Consider the following 18,554-nt stretch of genomic DNA (forward strand, 5'->3'; position numbering starts at 1 on the left):
CTTCATGCCTGAGCACCGTGCGCCCCCCCGTAAGCCCTGGTTCGCAGGGGCGCTTTGCCGGGGGGGGGGGGGAGATGGATGGATCATGAGTTTAAGGGCAGCCTGCACTACATAGGAAGACCAGACCATTGTCTCAAACAAAACCCATTAAATTAAATATGGATCATAAACACTAAGAGCACAAAGGTAGAAACTGCCTTAATGGCTTTACTATAGGGATCACTTGTACATAGACACAATGTCTGTGGAGATATTTCTAGATAAACTCCAAACATGTAAAAACAAATTTCTGATTTGTCTATTCCTGTATTCTCCAGAAAAGTTTTAAAGAAAATTACTTTCCTAATTCTTTACCTCTCTGAGAAGTGTGAGTCTGTCTGGTGTAGTTCGTCATCAGGCATTGCACTGACCACATTTTGAACCTGAACATCTTTCTAACTGCACCGTACCTTACCTCTTGTGCAGAGAATTCCTTTGATCATAATTTCTGAAAATTCCGATGCACTTCAAAGTTCCTAGTATTTTTACTGCCAAAATCTATTTTACCTTATACACTAGATGTATATACTAGTGGAAAAAAACTCTAGAGCACCTGTGTGATTACTTTGAAACATGAATTTTTCACATTTAGATCCAAATTAGTACAAAATTCTCTTATTAGGAAACAAAAGTAAATGAACATGAAAACTACTTGCTTGGGACATCTGAGCACTGACCGCTCAAGCATTCCGCAGTAGAAAGGAAACTAAGTTCCTTATACCAAGTTACAATGAGCTTGAAGCTCAGTACTTTGCAGTCACTGGCTTGTGACTTTAGAAAGAAGCTATCAAAAGATTCCCCAAAACTCCTCCCCAAGAAAACCCAACCTTTGATCCATCACTAAAGAACCATGAAAACAGATTTTGATACTACAGTTAATCTAATGAATGATGGTGAAGCCATGATATCTTGAAGACAGTGGTAAACCAATCCAACTTGGCTGTATTTTATTTGAAGGCTATCAATAGTGTAGGGAAAAAATTCATGCTAAGAGAAAGAACTTAAAACGCTCACTTCACCACAATCTTTGCAATAGTTCTAAGGTTTCCAATGCAGGGCGTATTTTTTAAATCACATCCAACCTTTTTATATGCCTATAGAAAAGACTTACATATTTTTTGAATACAAAATACAACCTTCCACTGAAATAGGTCTGTGAACCTTTTAAGTATTAACTCTAGATATTAAAACTTTTCCCACAGAAACTTAACTTCATCTTTTCCAAACTTACCAGATGAACAAAGCCAAGAATTTTGGTGTCTTCTCCCCTTCCCAATATGGTAGCTATTTCAAATTAAAATTTCCTTTTATAATTCTCACTTTGTTCAGAGTATAATTTCTCCGGGAAGCCAAATCCACAGGTTGCCATGCATTCAAGTTTTCTTTCTTGTATAGGACTCCATCTTACTGTTATACTTAACATTTTGGAGTCTACTTCTTATATAACTTTGCTTCAACTCCAAAAGGCAACCCTCTTGCTTCTAACAGGTTCTGCATAAGAAAGGGAAACTGCACTGGTGGTTGGCATTAAGTAAAATTTATATGGTTACAAAGACAGTAATCACCAAAACTAGTGTCTTGATAAAGTTAAAAGCGACAGACTCTGAAGTCAAGATCTGTTATTTGTTTAAGCAGAACATTAAAAAACAGATGACACTTTTCTTCTCTTGATAACAACTCATCAATCAGTTTTCCAACCAGCCATTATTTCTGAATGTTTCTGTTTTGAACAGAGGAACTGTTTATGTATCCTGTTTTATAAGGGCTTCTATTCTGATCAACCTAGTCTCAAAAAAGTTGACCAATTATCCCAATAGTTAACATATTCACTCAAGTTGAGTTTTAATGATTAACAGCTTTTGTCTCAAAATATTAGATGGAAGAATATATATATTCAGAAATACTTAGAGAAAGACACATTAAAGTACACTTAAAAATATTCTTGCAATTTTCACTTTCCACTCCTGAAACAGAAATAAGCCATTTATCAGTAAGTGCATTTTTTCATGGAGAAAATATTTATTAGTTTTGAAATGATCACATAATACAAATATTACACAATCATTCTAGAAAAAATTGCTTATATGAATATTCATAATAAACATGGAAAAATATAAGATTGCATATTATAACATATTATTCTTTAAAAATCTGAAAGAAAAATGCATAAAATTAAAGTTTAAATAAACAAAGCAGTTCACACATTAATATACAAAAAATTTCACTTTTAAAAAGCTTATACTGGCATGAGGTAAATGGAAATGCACTTAATTTCTTTTGCACCCTTAAGAAACAAAGCTAAAATTTAACTAAAGCATGAGATTATATGATTAAATCACTTTCTATCTTCAATGCTGAGTCAAAAGGCTAATGACATCAGAGACCGTAGAATTCTTTGTGCTATGGTTCAAAGCATACAACTATCTTAATTTTAGTTAATTTTAGATAGTAAATCTCTTTAGTTCTCCGAGTTCTTTCTAAAATATTAGGTAGATGGTTTGGGTTTATAAAGTATCTTATTAACAAGCCAGGAATACAAAGCTGTAATCATTCTGTGAAAATTCAGATTTCTCTGGGGAAAATTTTAGTTTAAAATTATCTTTAATACTTTTAAGTACTAAACTTCTGAAAAATCATTTTAAATTAATGAGGAAAAAATAGTTCTTACAGTCAAGAAAGACTAAAGGCAGGCTACATTTTAGCAAATTTGATTTCAACACCTTTGAGATCCTAAAACATTTTAGTTGTTTCTATATTACTAATCCTGTAATTTCTCTTCTCTAAAACTTATTCTAAAATAAAACTGGCAGCATCAGATGACTCTTAAATTTCTCCTTAACAACTTCTGATTAACCAGTTAATAGATAACCAAAGAAAAACAAACATTTTGATAGCTACTATCAATAGACAGTTTGGATAACTATTTTGGACAGGCATTCATGCCTACAGGCTTATTCTAACACTTCAAATTACCTCTGCTCTGTAAACAATTGCTCTGTACCACTCAAACTTTAGTATGCCTTTAGTGTAGAATAAATCCAATACCTCAAGTTTAGCATGTATTTATTACTTTAGAAGACAGAGCTACTTTGATGTCCAAGATAGCTCCTACTACTTTGTTGATTTGACAAATGTATAAGGATAAGGCTCAAGACCAACCAACAAAGGATGAGCTAGTAGTATATCCTAATATTAAAACTAACACTGGAATAATAAAATCCACTTTTTATTTACTAGTCCCTTTTAAGTATTAGGTATTCAAAAAAAAAAGTAGGCAGGGGACTCATCAGGCTTTTTGCATTTCTTATATTACTTTTTTAAAAGGGAGGTTTCTACTATTAAGGTATTTTCAATCCTGCAAATCTTTTAAGTGAAACAGAAACAGAGAGCTGCTTTAAAAGAAAACTCCCTCAAGCTTTCTATTTCAGTCTTCTTAGTAGAAAGAAATATTTTCATGGCCATGTAAAACTCCAACCTGAAAAGATTATTTCATTATTTGAGCCTTTTCATTTTCAGACCAAAAATAAACCAGAGTAAATCTTAAAAGCTTGTAAGTAACAAGATCAGGTGGCTGGCTCATCCTTGTGTCTTCTAGACATATTGCATGGGTCCATTCACCACTGCCTTCCAAACTGCAGATGCTGGCATGTGTGACAGATATCATCCATGAAGGCTCTGCTAGAAGAACTCCTTTTGCTGAAGTATGATGTTTTACCAGTTGAAAGAAATCTGGGCAATTAGAGAACAAATAAACCGGTCTCCCATTATCAAGATACCTGGAGTCACAGAAGGAATCCACCAAGGAAAAAATGAAAACTTGCCAAAGGCACCAAGTTCACATTCTACCCACTGTAGATGGTAAGAACTTCTAGAATCAAATCCTACCCTTGGCATCAAAGAAACTAAGAGACAACCATCTTATTGCTATGGGAAAAATCTAGCGAAAGGTTCTTTTGCCACAAATATCATTCCTAGGGACTGGAAAACTACTTTTGAGCATATTAAGTGTCTCTTTCAGGGATTTTATATCCTGAAACTTATACTCATTCATATTTATTAAAAAATGAAGCCTGTATTTGACAGTAAAACCACAACAGTACTGTCATTCCATCTTCTAAAAGATCTAATATGAAGGCCTAACATTTAGGATAGGAGAAAGACCAAAACGTTCACTAACAGGTTCAGATAACACCCGGACATCTCACCATATAAATTAAGAGATTTCAGATGTCCCGCTCACCCAGAGAAGAATACAGAAACTTAAGTTATTGGACTATAAAAGAGCACTTAAAAGTCCACTATTACCATAAAGGTCAAAGTGGGGAAATACTGCCTTTATTCAACTCCTGTGAATTACACAGGCATTGACCAAGTTGTGTGCCCCAAATCATCCACAGCTTTAATTATCTGGAGAGAAAATTAAATAAATTTCATGTTTGTTTTTTGAATGGGCACTAGATAGCACTCTTAGAAAAACAAACAGGTTGTAGCCCCACCTGGCTCTTCTAAAGAAGCCAAGGATTTTACCAACAGAATAAATGGGCAATGGAAGGACATTCCAATTTATAAATAAACCCAAGGAAATAATGGAAAGCACCCACTTGTTTATTACCCTTTCCCACTCTCTCCAGAAGCTGGATACTCTGTCTCCAAGGGTTCAGTGGAGAAAGTGGACCCCTGACGTCAAAAGCTCTCCGTGGTCTTGGCTGTATCTGTGGTTCTAGGATCACTCCTTGCACCTGAGAGAAACACTGCAATAGAGAGCTGAATATAGATTTAAGGAGAAATTCTTATCAAGAAATTACATGCTCTGGTCATCTGAGTTTGTAATGGCTTATCCTCAGGACAAAAAGGAGCTATCTTTGGTGGGCAAACTTTCTTAAGTATCTTCTTAATTTGAATTTTGGAAGTTTGTTATCACAAATGATTAATTCCTCAGTAGCTATTTAGAAGGGACCTGTATTGGTCTAAGCCATAACACACTCTGTGACAAATCACTCATCTTCAAATAGAAGATCGAAGCAAAAAAATAATATATTACGACTGGAAACAAGATCACAGTCATTTTCAAGGGGCAGGGAGAAGGCATTCAACCTCAGCTACATCAATGGAGTCCCAGCTAAATCTTCTATCAAAGAGAACAAGATGGACTGAAAGTAGGAACAGAACAATTGGGCATATTAACAGGAACATTACTAAACTTCCAGAATGTCTACAAAGCTGAATTTAGCAGTTTAAGTCTTCAGTAATTTAAAGAATTAGTCACACTGTGGGCCAATACTAGAGCAATAAAAAGTTAAACTTGCATTGTATCAATGCTCTGTCACTGAAAAACATTTATTCTTTGAGCACTCACTCATCTTTGAAACTGGGAGGACAAGTTAATGTTAACAGGTAATAGAGATTTAAAAACTTTGTAAAATGTGTGATCATCTTGTTGGGATCAAGATGAACCAGGAATAATCATTAATGGCTACAATGCAGAAATAAAGCAGCAAGATATGCCAAATAATAGACGATGAGAAAGATAGTGGAAAATAGCTTTATTGTAGGAATGAGGTAAACAGAGAGAAGAAAGTCAAAGCACAGCATCTCATCAAGGAAAAGCTGAAAGGAGAGTAAGAGAGGCAGGTATGTATTTAAAGTTACAGGAATTGCAGGATACATTTCTTAAGTGTTGCCTTGGGGAAAGGGATCTTTGTGGTACAGACTGATAAATCCCTGTTAAATTTCAGATCTTCCTCTAAATAGAAAGGTGCTGCATGTCCCTGCTCTGTGATTATAGTCAGTCACAGTGTCCTATTTCTGGGACATGTTGTATTTTGGGTAAATTAAGAAAAAATTGCTACCAAGTCCTCTCCCTCTCACACCAACTGGTTATCAGAAGGTTTCCTTACCTGCTAGTGGAACGAGGGTTGTGTTCTCTTGTTCTCTATCAAACAACCAACAAAGGTTATAGTTTCAGCATTAAGGAGGTAGTGTTTTAATGCCTTCACTTCCTCCTGGCTCTGGCAGCCAGTTTGGAAATATACCACAGCTGAAAAGGAATGGTTATTCCATTATCTAACAACATGGAGATGAATCTTTTCAGAAGCCTAAAGATGAACAGAGTGAACTAAACCCATCTGCTTACAAACACATTCAACTCTGCAGAAATGAGTAAGGAAAACCTGTGATGAATTTAACCACATAACCTATAATTTCCAAAAATTAAGAGAAATGAAAATAAGGGAAGTAGCAGAGGTGAAATTGCCACAGGAAGGAAGGATCGAATAAATAACCACAGAAAGTACTTCATGAATCCAAGAGGCAGCTCCATCCTCACTTGATGTTTCCAATAGACTTTAAGTTCTAAAGTCTCTTAGCTTTGAGTTGACTGCATTTTTATATCAGTGGGTTTAAAAAGATACTTTACAGTATTACACACCAAGGAGGTAGATGAGGAACGATGAGGAAAGGAGCACAAATTAAAACAAAGATCTGAACACAGGGTAGTTCAAGAAATGCATTCTAATTAGGTAGTTCCAAGAATTTTTTAAAAAATGAACAAATTATTCCATTGCTGGAATTCTTATGGGATAATTCTTTAACATGCAAAAGGTTTAAATGCAGTATGTCAGAATTATCTCAAACGTTTTCATTCTACCTACACAATGCAGTAAGTGCCACAAAAATGCTTTTAAAATTACTAAACAGTAAAACTCTGGGTTTTTTAAAATTAATTATCTTGGCAAACTATTCTTTTTTTGTGTATTTCAATATAGACCACTAAGAAGTATTTAAGATTTTGCAATTAATAAATTTTAACTATAATAATCAAGCTAGTTTTTAAAAATCTATTCAGAATTTATAAACAAGGTAAGATTTTTTTTCCACATTTCCCAGTTTTCCCCCCAGCTATCAAATTCCAGTCAATCATATCACAAGACTAAGTGAAAAGAGGCAAAAGAGGAAGGTCCATCTCAAAACAAATAACTGGCAATTTTCATTTTAAGTTTAGAAATCATACTTGCTCAGATTAACTTTAGGATAAGTTCACTTCTTCAATGGTAGCTTTAAGTTGAACATCTCCAAACCCTTGATTTACTCCCAGAAAGCATGTGAAAAATACAACCATTTGAGCTTAGCAACAAAGGGAGAAAGAACCTAATATCCTCAGGCTACATTAAAGGGCTGAGTTAAATAAGAGTTGGCTCAAGAAATGGCTCCATCTGTAAACTTTCCAAAGTCAGAGTACTTTCAGAAGACCTCTATTTGGCCTTTACCATCAATTTCAACGTATCTGCAATCAGCAACAATAAAACACAGATTTTTCTAAATAAAAATTATTTTAAAATCATTCAGGAGAGTTAAGAGTTCCTTTTACTACAAGTTATAATATGAAAATTCTGGACTTGATGACATATCATTTACATAGAAAAATGTACAGACCATTCCAAAATGGTCATTATTCAAACAAGTTAAGAGGTGTCTGCAAAGAGCACTGATGTAGCTCAAGAGAACACAGCAGACTTTATCTAATTCTGCTCTAATCAACAGCACCCCTCTAGGTGTTATTTTAAAAGGACAAGGTTTCTGCAAGTCTAAAATGCAACCACTAGAGAATAAATTTCAAACCAAAGCTAAAAAAACTGGCAGTGCTATGATGTCACCACAAACAGGTATCAGTATCTACTAACTACAGCACATCAACATACCTGCCTTAACATTCTCTACAACTGTCAAAAGTTTTAAAGATTCACACTGGAAATCCAGTTATATTCAATTCAAAAATTAATGCTATATATTATATAGAGATATAGATACCACGGAGAAAGAGAAATTCCTTTGAAAAGTATTTCAAATGAGAATCCTTGCAAAATTTGTTCTCAGTAATAAATTATTAAACGGATATATATATACGCTTTATTAGTTTTAAGCATTTCTAATAAAGAAAAAGTGAAGACAGCACTTATTTTTAAGCAATGAACTAGAAAAACATGGTTCTTTGGTTGGTTTTGGTTTTTGAGACAGGGCCTCATGTAGCCCAGGCTGGCCCTTAACTTCTTATTTTCCTGCCTCTACTTGCCAGTGCTGGAATCACAGGTACATAATGCAACTAGGAACTTGATTCTACGATAAAGACCAAGATTTCCACTTGCTTGTGGTGCTACAACTGTTCTAAACTTTAACTTGCTGCTTATAAGTACAGATTATCTATAAAAATAAAACATTATACATGAGTTGGTAGCATAATAACACATTTTTCTTAAATTTATTTTATTTTTGTTTGTTTCTTTTTTTTTTTTAAACAGGGTCTCGTTGTAGTCTCACCTGACCTGTAACTCACTATGTAGATAGGGATGCCCTTGATCTCACAGAAATCTGCCTGCCTCTGCCTCCAGAGTGCTGGGATTAAAGGCAAGAGCCACGGGCACCATCACACCTGGCCTTACCTTTTATCACTTACTCTTACTGGTTCAAAGGAATTTCTATAAAAAATAAATAAAAATAAACTTCCCACACATTCCTCTAAGTGTCCAAAAACAGTTGGCAATCAGAAACAAAGAACGTTTTTTAACGAAAGCAGAATCTCTCTCTAGTCCCTAGAAAAGTACTCTGAATAGATAATTTAGTACGTATTTCACTGACCAATCAAGAACTGAGAAGAAAAGGAGAATTGTGTCTTGTGGCATCTAAAGTAGGCACTACAGAGTTTAACTTCCTAATCCTAAAGGCAACAACTTTCATGCCAGATGTGGGTACACATCTGCAATTTCACACCTGAGGAGGCTGAGTAGGAGGGGAAATCAGACTGGGCTACGTAACAAGTTCCACGCCAGTTAGAGCTACATGGCCAGATCCCATTGCGAAACAAACCTAACAACAACAAAACCTCAACATCTAACAAAATTACATTGTATTTTCTCATTCTTCTAGAAAAGATATGGTTCAAAAGTGTTACTGGGACTAGTCATTCCACAAGATCTAAATGTCAAGTCTAGTTCAAAAACAAGCAAGAGACAACTAACCCAAATGTGATTTTTCATCCACTAATGATGAAGATGAAGTAGAACAGATGAAAAGAAAAACAATTCATCAATATTCTTAAAACAGCCAATCTATTGAATAAAAGACAAAAGTAAACCACAAAGTATATCTGAGTAAGTTATCAGCTACAACAAAGGGTAATAAAAATAAAAATAAAATAAAGAAGACATAAAATGTTTAAATTTGTTTCTGAATTCTTTGAATGAAAGAGTTGGGGGGGAGGGGGGAATATGGTGGCAGAGGCAGACAGATCTTTGTGAGATCAAGACCAGCCTGGTCAAGATCCAGGCCAGATGGGCTACAGGGAAACCCTGCTTACATACCCCCTTCCCAAAAGTGAAAAAGTAATTTAAGTCTGAAGTTACTCAATCACTATTTTTATAATAAGCTTCCCTTCACCCCTCTGGAACATCCTATGCCTACTCATTTCTAGTGTGAATTACTGCATTTGCTCTTAGCACAGCCAGCACACTTTGAAAAACATGTGCGTTACTTTAAGAGAAAGCATCTCTGCTACTGTATTTTTGATTCTCAGATGTTGGGTTGTACTAGAGTCATGAATACACGTAGAAAAAAAGAGAAGATAAAAGACAACAAGTAATGCATTTTATGAATTAGTCTGCATTTACAACAATTCCTTTGGTATATACCATTTGTGACCAAAAATGTCATCAGCAAACAATAAAAAAGAATGCTGAAGAATGAAACTTAAAAAGCTCTGAATCAACAAGGATATAAATAGGTCATACACTAAGAGGCAAAAGCATGAGAAACAGAATATTGTCTCAAGTTACAAAGAGCTGCAAAGAGAAAAAGTCATCTGCCAGATCAGAACCCTGGCAGCACCTCCCCCAATGATCAAGGTGACGGCACAGCAATGGTGCACACGGAGAGCATGCTCGCACTGTGGCACCAGGCACTGGGCAGGACACAGTAGCGCTTCTGCAGTATTGCCAAAAAATGCTTAACTTGATCTCATCATAAGAAAACATCAGCTGAACATCAAGTGAGAGCCAACCTAGTTAGGCCAGCATGGAATGAAGCCAACTACCAGATCCAGCACAAGAACCCAGGCTCAAACCCCTTTATAGTATGTTTCCTAACTTCTATACTTGTACTGTTTGTGAACATCAGGGGAAGCTAGGTGCTGTTTTCTGAGAAGTCTGTATGCTAATTTTTGTAGCCTCCTCTTTTTTTTTTTTTTTGTAATCTAAAATTACTTCAAAATAAAAGACTAAAATAAAAAGTAGAACAAATGGTCCTGAATCAGTTTCCACATCTGTGCAATATCCACTAAAATATATACATATATAAATCTATTTTTTTTTCTTTCAGGTGAAAAGTTTAGTTCAGTATTTCTTTAAAAACCCTAGTGGATGGGACTGGAGAGATGGCTCAGTGGTTAAGAACACTGGCTGTTCTTACAGAAGACCTGGGTTCGAATCCCAGCACCCACATGGCAGCTAACAACCGACAGTAACTCCAGTCCCAGAGGATCTGACAGCCTCTTCTGTTCTCCACAGGCATTGCACAACATGGGTGCACTTACCTACATGCAGGCAATACACTCATACACATAAAATAAAAGTAAAAAATAAAATACTTTTTTAAAAAACCCTAGTGGAAATGGCAATAGTATGTCACTGTGAAACTTAAGGCCCACATTAGCAAACTGTAAGAAAAATAAAGAAGCCTATTTTTCTACTGCTTAATCAGGGAGATTCCTATATAATAATTGGAATGTAAACCCTCAAATTAAAAATGTCCAACCTGATATCCTGTATTTAAAACCCTGGAAAAATGTAATCCCAGTGGCTTACTGATTACTCACAACTTTCACAGCTGTCTCTGCTATTCAAACATCTTGAGAATAAAATCTGATAGAACGACTGATGTTTAAAAAGGAAAATACTACCAAAAAGAAAATGGTGAAAAGACCATCACCACCATCAGGCCAACAATTCAAGACTATTTAGGAGATGCATGGAATGGGTATGAAAGTGCACACCTGTACATTAATTCCAGTACTTGGGAGGTGAGGAACAGGAAGATTAGGTGTTCAGGGCCAATCTTTGGCCACCTAAGACCCTGTCTCAAAAACCAAAGCAAAGAGAGAAGACGAATTTTAGTTCATACTGTATTGGCTATTAGTAAAACTTCAGAAAATTCTTGAAAGAGTCCACTCTACTAGAATTCTATTCTTTACTCTGCAAGTCAGAGATCTACACCTCCATTAAGAAATGAAAATGGGGTGAAGAAATGGCTCAGTGGTGAAGAGCATGTACTGTTCTTGCAGAGGAGCTGAGTTTGTCCCCCAGCACACACATTGGGTGGCTCACAATGACCTGTAACTCTAGCTCCAGGGGGAATGAAACGCTCTTCTGGCCTCCACAGGCACCCACACTCATATATGTGGACACGCATACACTAATTTTAAAAAATGTTTAAATCTTTTTTTAAAAAATGAAATGAAGCTAATCTATCTTCCTTCACACATTTTGTTGTCACTGACTACATATTATTCAGACGTAATACCAGATTGTGATATTTCTAAGAAGGAAAGAAAAGCTTTTTCCATTCTGTCTTCAAAATTTGAATTCAGCTAATATTTTAAAGACTGAGGTTTTTAAAAAATATTTTACTTATTATTTTATGTGCATGCATGTATTGCCTGCATGTAGGTAAGTGCACCCATGGCATGCAATGCCCACGGAGGACAGAAGAGGCTGTCCAATACCCTGGAACTGGAGTTACAGACAGTTGTTAGCTGCCATGTAGGTGCTGGGATTCGAACCCAGGTCTTCTGCAAGAACAGCCAGTGTTCTTAACTGCTGAGCCATCTCTCCAGCCCCCAAGACTGAGTTTTTACAATGTAATAGTAGCCCTTAAGAGTCAAAAATTCCTTCCATAATTTAGCAGTGTTAGCGTCACAAACCTCTACAATGATAAAATTTTCAGCTCTTGTAAAGACTCTTTCAGGCCTCAAAAGACCTCAGAATTTGACATCCTTAAACTATGCATGGTGGGTCATGATTAGTCCCAGCACTCAGAAGACTGAGGCAGGAGGATCACTGCAGAAAGCCAGCCTAGGCTACACAGGAAGTACGATGGCCAGGACTACAACATAGCATGTTCCTGCCTCAAGACAACAAGCAAACAACAATAACAAAAAACAGAAAAACCATGAATTTGACATCCTTTCTCATACTTATATTCTATTTCTCAAGAGAGCACATAGAAAATAGATTGGAAGGTTTAATAAGCACCTTTGCTCAATTAATACCACTAAGACTTAACCCGCCAGCACAAGGAACAAAGAGCATACAGTTAATAAAATGCTCTGTATCTCTAGGGCAACTGGAATGTTTATCATGTTAACTAGTTCCTTGTAACTTAATTTGGATTTTCCTCAAGAACATTCTACCATATAGAGAATCTATCCCTAACAACTGCGATCCATTTACAAAATCAGGGACGGTTAAATAAGCCTGCAGGTGTTGTCAATGCTGTGCTTTGCATGCACATTCCAAGTGTCTGCCAAGTACCTACTTGATAGACTCTCATATGATAATAACTGTACTTCCACTTCTAATATGAATTGTATACTTACAGAAAACAGGGTAGTAAACAAAGGGCTCTGTTATGGTAGAACAATAAGTAGACAGAAATATATTTTTATAATAAAAATCATTCTCCAAATTCCCTGGGCTCTAGAACTTTTCTTTTCCCACCTGAAGAACTAGGATTAAACAGTCATTTTGAAAGTTTATACTCAATTTCAAAATCCAGTTCAATGAATCTCTGAAGCTTAAGAAACCTGATACTGACTCATTATCTTATTAAAACTAAACTGATTAATTCCATTCATTCCAAGGAGATAGTTTATAGTCCCCATATGGGATGAGAATGAAACAGATGGTCTTCAAGGCATTATGCCCATCTGAAACAATCTTTAAAATGTTTAGAAACAACTTGCTTTAGGTACCGGTTCTACTTTGGAGTACTAAACTGCTACATGACACTGTATTTCTTCTAAGCAACCTTCCCTCCTATTAGGAAAAGGAAGAAGACATGCTTTTTAACAACTTTTGTTTCTGTAAACTTTTCAAAGTACCTCTCAAATACTCAGATCTAAAATAATCCCAACAGAATGGGATTAAGAAAAAGAATCCCTGATGGCACCATTGTATGGAATGAGTTTGCTGGGGGGTTTTGTTGTTCTTGTTGTTATTTCTTTTTTCTCTTTAATACCTCTAGAATGAAGGTACTAGGCATATACCATTCTTAGGAGAAATGAGAAAGTGACCACTGAAGATTAGTTCTCTTATGGAACCCCTGGAAAGAAAGATTATATCATATCAAAATGTCATAAAGACCCAGAATCACTTGTTTAGATGGCTGCAAATATGTTAAAAAGTCTCGAACTTGCAGGCAAACTCTCCATTTTAATTTACAATGCTTAAGAAAGGATTCTTCCTTGGCACAATATGAGTATCCACCATATTATAGAGAGCTACAAAAAACAAACCTGTGTCCTGATTACCTTATCTCCTCTAATCTTCCCAAAAAGTTTCAGGGTACCTCCTAGCCCCACAAAACAGGTAAGGAAACTGGACTTGGCTTAACTCATCTACAACAGTCATACAATTAAGAGGTAGAACAAGATTAGATACCAGATTCACTAACATCTACCGCATGATCGAAACTCATTAGTCAAAAGCTTTGTTCATTCAACTAATTTGAATATAAAAGCTATCATGAACACCATATACAGAAAAACAATTGAGCATATAACTTAATTTGGACAATGCCAAAGACACATGCTTCTTTCTTCACAACACCTGAAGATCTTGTGGAGTTTTTTTTTTTGGGGGGGGGGGTTGTCTTTAGCACATCTACTAAAAGCTAGGTAACAAGCATTCAGTAAGTATTTCTCAAGTACTTTTTCAGAGAGTACTGTGAAGAACTTTCTGAAATGACAACTGTTCAAACTAGCTTTGGTCATTTTTACTTTACGTAGGTGGAGATTTACAGATGTAGGCACTGAGGAAACAGTGCCCCCTGATGGTAGACTGTTTCAAATTGTTGTTTTTTTTTAAGTCTCAATTATTGTATCTGCTTATTTCTTTCTCTTCAGCCCTTTAATGGTTTGTTCCCTTCCTAGTTTTCGTGTTTGTTCATTCCCTAGTCATGTGTTGAACCTCTAAGTCAGACACTGATGTAATGGCACTGAAGTCTCATATTTGAGTTCAAAAGCTCAAATACAGCACAACTTGGTTTTGTTAGACCAGACTCTATTAGTTAAAAGCTTTTGTTTGTACACATTGGGTCAATTTCTAATAAGCTATTGTAAAGTTCCATGGGTTTAGACTCTAACTAAAAAATAAAAGAAACTCTAAATAGAGAGAAAAATCCAAAATGGGCCTTAATTTTCACAAAAATTAACTCATTAAAACACTCTCCTTTCTGTGATTTCCTACCTGAATTGGGGAAAATAGCAATTTTAGGCTGTCAAAAGCATATTCGGGTAAGTATGATATCCAGAAAGCAATCGATTTGTATAAGAGGTAAAAATCTGCTGGCTTCCAGCAGCGTTGGGCTACTTCTTATCAGTGAAAAGGGAAACTAGGAAACACGCAGGCAAGATACACCACATTACTGTAAGTAGCAACTCAAGCTACTATTTCTTTACAGATAGATCTTTACTGTTGAGAACAATTCAAAAGAATTTTAACCATCACTGTCAAAAGCTGTTTCCAGATGAATAAGGGAGAAAAGTAAGGAAAATGGACAAAAGTAACTTCTATAAAAATCTTTTAATAAAATATCCAACGCAACTGTCTTCAACAAAAATAAAATAAAATTGCTTTCCAATATAAAGGGCAAAAAGAATATCCTATTTTTCAAATGAATATTAAATCACTCATATAAACTAACATTTCTTTATTTTAATAACAAACATGATAGGAATATAAGCAGTAAAAACTCAAAATTAAAGATCTGAGCCATGTATGCTATTAAGATTCAATTAATTAAAACAAGGTTTCTGCTTTTAAAAGTATTTTTAAAGTAAAGAGAATATGTTGGGCTTAAGAAAAATACCCTAAGTAAGGTAAAAACTTACTGAGACTCCACGAGAAGGCAACCGATCTGATCAATGAAATGTTCATGTCATAAATCTGAGTGTCTCCACGGGTATCCATCCTGAAATGGGCTTGGACTTACACAACTTTTCCAAATTCAAAGTTTAAGATTTAGCAATGAACTTGGAAATTTTTAACCCTTTTGAGTAGAATTTTTGAGCAAGTTATTTCACTTCATAATGCTTTAACTATAATAACAGTAAAAGCAATGTTCAAACCCTCTCACACACTCCACAAGTCCCTTATGAATATATCATTAATCTTATATAAATTTACCAAGAAAAGAAATTGGTTGTCAATTCAAGTATTACATGCCTTCAAGAAACATTAAATACATTTGTTCCCGAAAGGATTAGACTCTAGAGGTTACAAAAACTAGTTGAGGCCACACATGGTGGAATACACTTTTAATCCCAGCACTCCAGAGGCAGAGGCCAATGGACCTCTGTGAGATTGAGGTCAGCCTGATCCATGTGGTGAGTTTCCAGGTCAGGGCTACATAGTGAGACCCTGTCTCAAAAAACAAACAAACAAACAAACTAGTAAGATACCAAATTTTAAATTCTCATTCCAATTTCCTCACTTTCAATCCATCCTTACTGCCTGAAACATCAAAAGAAATTCCTAATAATAAAATATAATAAATGTAACCAGTTACACAAACGTATACATCCTATTTCAGAGACTAACTGATGAATGTTTGGTGGATTTCCATGGAGGAAAATGACACACAGTAAAAAAGAGCACCTTGGGAATTAGGCAAATCCTTTATTCTAAGATTCTATAGTAAAGTAGGACATCACTTAACAGTAAGACATGCCCTGTGCTGGATTCTGAGTTTAGACAGACTATACTGGAAAAGGTCTGTTAAAGATAGTTGTAGGCTCATCAGTACCTGAGCTGTGGATATCCCCCCCTCACAAAACAAACTCATAATATCTCATCCTATCAGGTCAACTCACATTTCTCCTTACCTTTGTACCCAGTGAGGACACTTGAAAAAACAAATGGCAGAAACATTCCAAGCAAAAAAATTCACTTAGAAAGCAGTGTATTTCCAAAACTGCATTTACTAGAGTAAGCTTCACTGAATACCATCTTTAAAGAGTAATTTTCAAACAGGGCTATTTTTTCAACAAAAAGTTTACACGTAATTGCCAAAAATACAACAAAATTATCTAAAGGACACAACCTAGAACATGAATAAAATGCTAAACATAAAAACTTCTTTATGAAAGAAAGTTAACTGTCTTCATTTCTTTAAAAACAATTAAAAAGCATTAGACGGTATTTGAAATACTTTTATTAGTCACCCTTTTCAACATTAATAAACAAAAATCAGTGGGGGTTGTATTACATTAAAATTTCTAAATCAGTGTCTACAAATTCCTTGTACAGAGCAGATACCTGATATGTCATTCAGTCATGAGTAAAAAACTAAAAAGTAAAACTCATAACACTAATTACTTTACTTTGAATGCAGTGATACAGATCTATAATTTCAAGTACTCAGAAAGTTGCAACAAAGTGATAATGAGTTTGAGGCCAGCCTGGGCAACATGAAGAGACCCTGTCTCAAATAAGTAAAATAAAAAATTAAATACCTAAACCTCAGCATCCATAAGGGACCTCTACTCTTACTAATAAGTAGTGCTTACAAATACGCTTTGTAATTTCTGCAAGTAGAGGTCTAGCTTTTTAAATAAAATCTATTAGAGCTATCTTACTATAGAATAACCTTACTATCCCAAAAGTTCTGTGATATTTAGAAGGGGGGATAAAAAGAACAGTGATTTGACTGTGACTAGCTCCCACAAGGAAGACAAAGACAACTGAAACAAATTTTTCTTACTTGCCCCATGACTCAGTAACAGTACTACAATTTACTTCTTATATCCATGTTTCCTTGAAATAACATATTAACATCGCTTAACATTTTAATTTTATTTTTATATGTATAAGTGTTTTGCCTGCATGTACCTAGGTACACCATGTGTGTGCAATGCCAGCAGAGGCCCAAAGACAGCATTTGGATCCCCTAGAAGTATAGTTATTGATGGTTATTAGCCACCATGTGGGTGCTGGGAACCGAACCCAGGTCCTCTGCAAGAGCAGCCAGTGCTCTCAACCATTAAGCCATCTCTCCAGTCCCAACAGTTTTTTTGTTTTGCTTCTTTGTTTTGCTTTCTTTGAGGGGATAGGATTGGAGACAGGGTCTCACTACAAAACCCAGGCTGTCTCAGCTTTCAAGGTGCTGAAACTACAGGTGTACACTAGTAGGCTGACCTGGCATGTTCATCATCTGTCAACTGGGGAACATTCAATACTATAATACAGTTCTTCAGTACTTCCCTAAATCTTCTAGTACCTACTTCCATGTCAGACAATACACATTACTACGCTCCGTACATCCTTTGATGTGTATCAGAATTCCAGTTCTTTTCCCTCCCTACTCTTCCACCTGATCTAAAATGATGAAACATTTTACATTATATTACATTACAAACAGAATACTACTTCAAAAAGTCTGAAAAAGAACCAGTAACCCCTGGAGGGGTTAGCATGGCGTTACTTTATGACAGCCATTTCAAACAGGGGTTTTAACTTAAGTTTCTTTATTTTGCCATGCTGGGATCAAACCCAGGGCCTTTTGCATGCCAAGAGGGTAACCCCCTAACCCCTTAAGCAGTTTCTGAGGTCCTTACACTCAGAGTTGTGTTCCAAAGGATTAGGTTACCAGTTTTACCCTTGCTAAGTGGAGTGCTACAACATACCAACTGGGTTCCTAGAATCTTACCTTTCCCAATAAGACCAAGGTCAATGATTCAAACCATTATCACAGATTGCCATGACAAGAAGATTTTTTTACTTCCTATTTCATGTCAATTAAATTATTAGCTAGCCCTCATATTAACATTTAATTTCCTCACATGTACATAATCTTATACACCACTCCATGCAGATAAGAACCATGTTTATTATATCTGTGCCTATACCATTACTAGATTTATGATTCACTCTAAGTCTTGCTTGCATCATGACTAGACATAATGACTTATACCTGTTATAAGTGCAGTAAATATACCCATGTGATAGGCAGGTGAGGAGTGGAGAGTATTTAACAGACAGGAAGAACTGAACCTTAGTACCATCCACCAAAGACATGTATCTAATGGCAGCAGGACATATTCATTCTCTCTCTTTCTCTCTCTCTCTGATCTAAATTCATCTATTAGACAGACATCGCAGAACTTACTGTGAGCTAAGCACTACTGCACATGCACACACTGGAAATACAATAGTCAACTAGATGGGTGGGAAAAGTCATTGTTCCCAAGGAGC

General features: G+C 35.7%; 1 protein-coding gene across 10 annotated transcripts in view; it reads right to left on the reverse strand.

Annotated features, from left to right (window-relative positions):
• The window catches only part of Tsc22d1 (TSC22 domain family member 1), a 127,305-nt gene that overhangs the window by 94,456 nt on the left and 14,295 nt on the right, over nt 1-18,554 (reverse strand). For 2 of the 10 annotated variants that reach the window (XM_029560737.1, XM_029560735.1), the window contains exons 3-4: nt 4,652-4,803; nt 2,053-3,768 (exon numbers count right to left, since the gene is read on the reverse strand). The exons of 1 other annotated variant lie outside the window; for it this stretch is intronic. In XM_029560737.1, the coding sequence (XP_029416597.1) occupies nt 3,524-3,768; nt 4,652-4,803 (397 nt within the window). In that variant the 3' untranslated portion in view covers nt 2,053-3,523. Of the gene's footprint in view, nt 1-1,441; nt 1,549-2,052; nt 3,816-4,640; nt 4,804-5,936; nt 6,077-18,554 lie in introns of those variants that run through there. 7 more of the 10 variants (XM_029560747.1, XM_029560750.1, XM_029560757.1 and 4 more) reach the window with 7 other exon arrangements.

This window comes from Nannospalax galili, unplaced genomic scaffold (genome assembly GCF_000622305.1).
Source record: "Nannospalax galili isolate Female #2095 unplaced genomic scaffold, S.galili_v1.0 scaffold430, whole genome shotgun sequence".
Lineage (NCBI taxonomy): Eukaryota > Metazoa > Chordata > Mammalia > Rodentia > Spalacidae > Nannospalax > Nannospalax galili.